Source organism: Fonticula alba, assembly GCF_000388065.1.
Source record: "Fonticula alba strain ATCC 38817 unplaced genomic scaffold supercont2.119, whole genome shotgun sequence".
NCBI lineage: Eukaryota > Rotosphaerida > Fonticulaceae > Fonticula > Fonticula alba.
Window position 1 is genome coordinate 1 of NW_009243089.1, and position 1,743 is coordinate 1,743.

The 1,743-nt window shown below is 64.1% G+C and overlaps 1 protein-coding gene across 1 annotated transcript; it reads right to left on the bottom strand.

Annotated features, from left to right (window-relative positions):
* Positions 1-276: 276 nt before the first annotated feature.
* Positions 277-1,655, bottom strand: H696_06337 (hypothetical protein; the record flags this gene model as incomplete). The annotated part of the gene is made up of 3 exons (XM_009500079.1): positions 277-797; positions 1,005-1,317; positions 1,492-1,655. The coding sequence occupies 3 exons, from the start codon at positions 1,653-1,655 to the stop codon at positions 357-359; spliced, it is 918 nt and encodes a 305-aa protein (XP_009498354.1). The 3' UTR covers positions 277-356.
* Positions 1,656-1,743: the final 88 nt, after the last annotated feature.

Sequence of the window (1,743 nt, forward strand, 5' to 3'; positions counted from 1 at the left end):
CCCCCCCCCCCCCCCGAAGCCACACGCTGACCCCTTTGCCTGTTGATGGTGTAGGCTTCTCGATGATCGCCGGACGCTGGACGAGATCTGTGTGCACCTTGGAAGACCGCGCAACGAGGTCCTCGAGGCCCTGGCCATGGCCGGGCCTGCGGTGGTACTTGCGCGGCAATGACACCTGCGGACACTCCTCCCCCCTTGTCCGCCCATCGGTGGGACGGTGTAATAGAGAAAAATCCAAAGAGGCAAGCGAGGAGGGAGAAGCAGCGGGGAGAGGAGGGAGCAGGAGCAATTCTATTGTGGACACGCCCATCGCGCCTGGACGGGCGCATGTCCGCACGCTCAAGCACGTGCGCCTTTCAGCCCTTGCTGCCAAATTGCCGATCCCAGTCGAGATAGAGGACCAGGTCATTCTCGCTGACACTGGCGCGCACCTGGGTCAGGGCATATTGGAAATCGGAGAAGCTGATGGATCGCACATCCTCAAGGCGCATGTTGCGAATATCATGGGCAGTCAGCTCCCGGATCGGACCCATGGCCGCCTCCTTACAGAGGTTGGTCATGTCCGAGCCGGAGTACCCGGCCGTCAGGCGGACCACCTCTTCGATGTCCTCCTCGGTCAGGCTGTGCGAGTGGGTGCCGAGCAGGCGCGCAACGATTTGCCGCCGGGCGGCCCCCTCCGGCAGTGGAACATAGTAGCGCTTCACCAGACGCCGGCGGACAGCCTCGTCCAGCTCCTGCGGTCGATTTGTTGCGCCAACAATCAGGATCTGATCATCGGCATTGGTCGCCGCGCCATCCTGTGGCCCGGTGCATGGGAGGAGCGCAGAGCGGGTCGGGAGGGGGGGGGGGCGGCGGCGGGGGGAGGTAAAACGAGGGGAGGATGAGAGGGCACGATGGCGAGAAATGGACACGCGGTCAGTATTCATGGGCGGGCGGGCGGGCGGGCGGGCGCTCCTGGCGAGGCGATTCCAGGCACAGGGACCGGATGGGGGGCCAGATCGCACCAGCTGAATGAGGAACTCGGTCTTGATGCGCCGGCTGGCATCTTGCTCGCCGTCCGTACGCTGGCTGAGGAGAGAGTCGATTTCGTCGATGAAAATGACCGACGGCTGCCGGCAGCGAGCCACCGCAAAGAGGGCCCGCATCATCTTCTCGCCCTCGCCCACCCACTTGGATGTCAAGGAGGAGGCAGAAATCGAGAAAAAGGTGGCATTTGCTTGGGCTGCGATGCACTTGCCGATCAGGGTCTTTCCGGTCCCTGGCGGCCCAAAGAGCAAGGCGCCCTTGGGGGGGACGCGCAGTCCGCGGAAGAAGTCCCTGAAGGGGCGCGCCGGGGCAAGGGACAAAAATGGAGTCAGATTGCGGCTAAACAGGGAGCTGGCTGACTTTGCACATAGCGGCATGCCTGTGAGCCAATGCGCGTGCGTGCATGTATGTTTGTGGGTTTGTGTGTGTGTGTGTGTGTGTGCGCGCGCGCGTGCGCATGCGTACGGTCGCATCAAGGGATAGACGGCCATCTCCATGATGCCATTTTTGGCGTGGTCCAGGCCGGCGATGTCATCCCAGGACACCTGCGGCTTGTCGCCGAGGACCTGTGAATCCGTCCGTCCGTCCGTCCGCCCCACCCAACCCCAAGCAGTAGCAGACGTGGGCATCCCCGGGTGAGAAAGGGCGAAAAAAAGAAGAAGAGAAAGGTGCCCCCCCCCCCCCCCCCCCCCCCCCCCCCCCCCCCCCCCCCCCCCC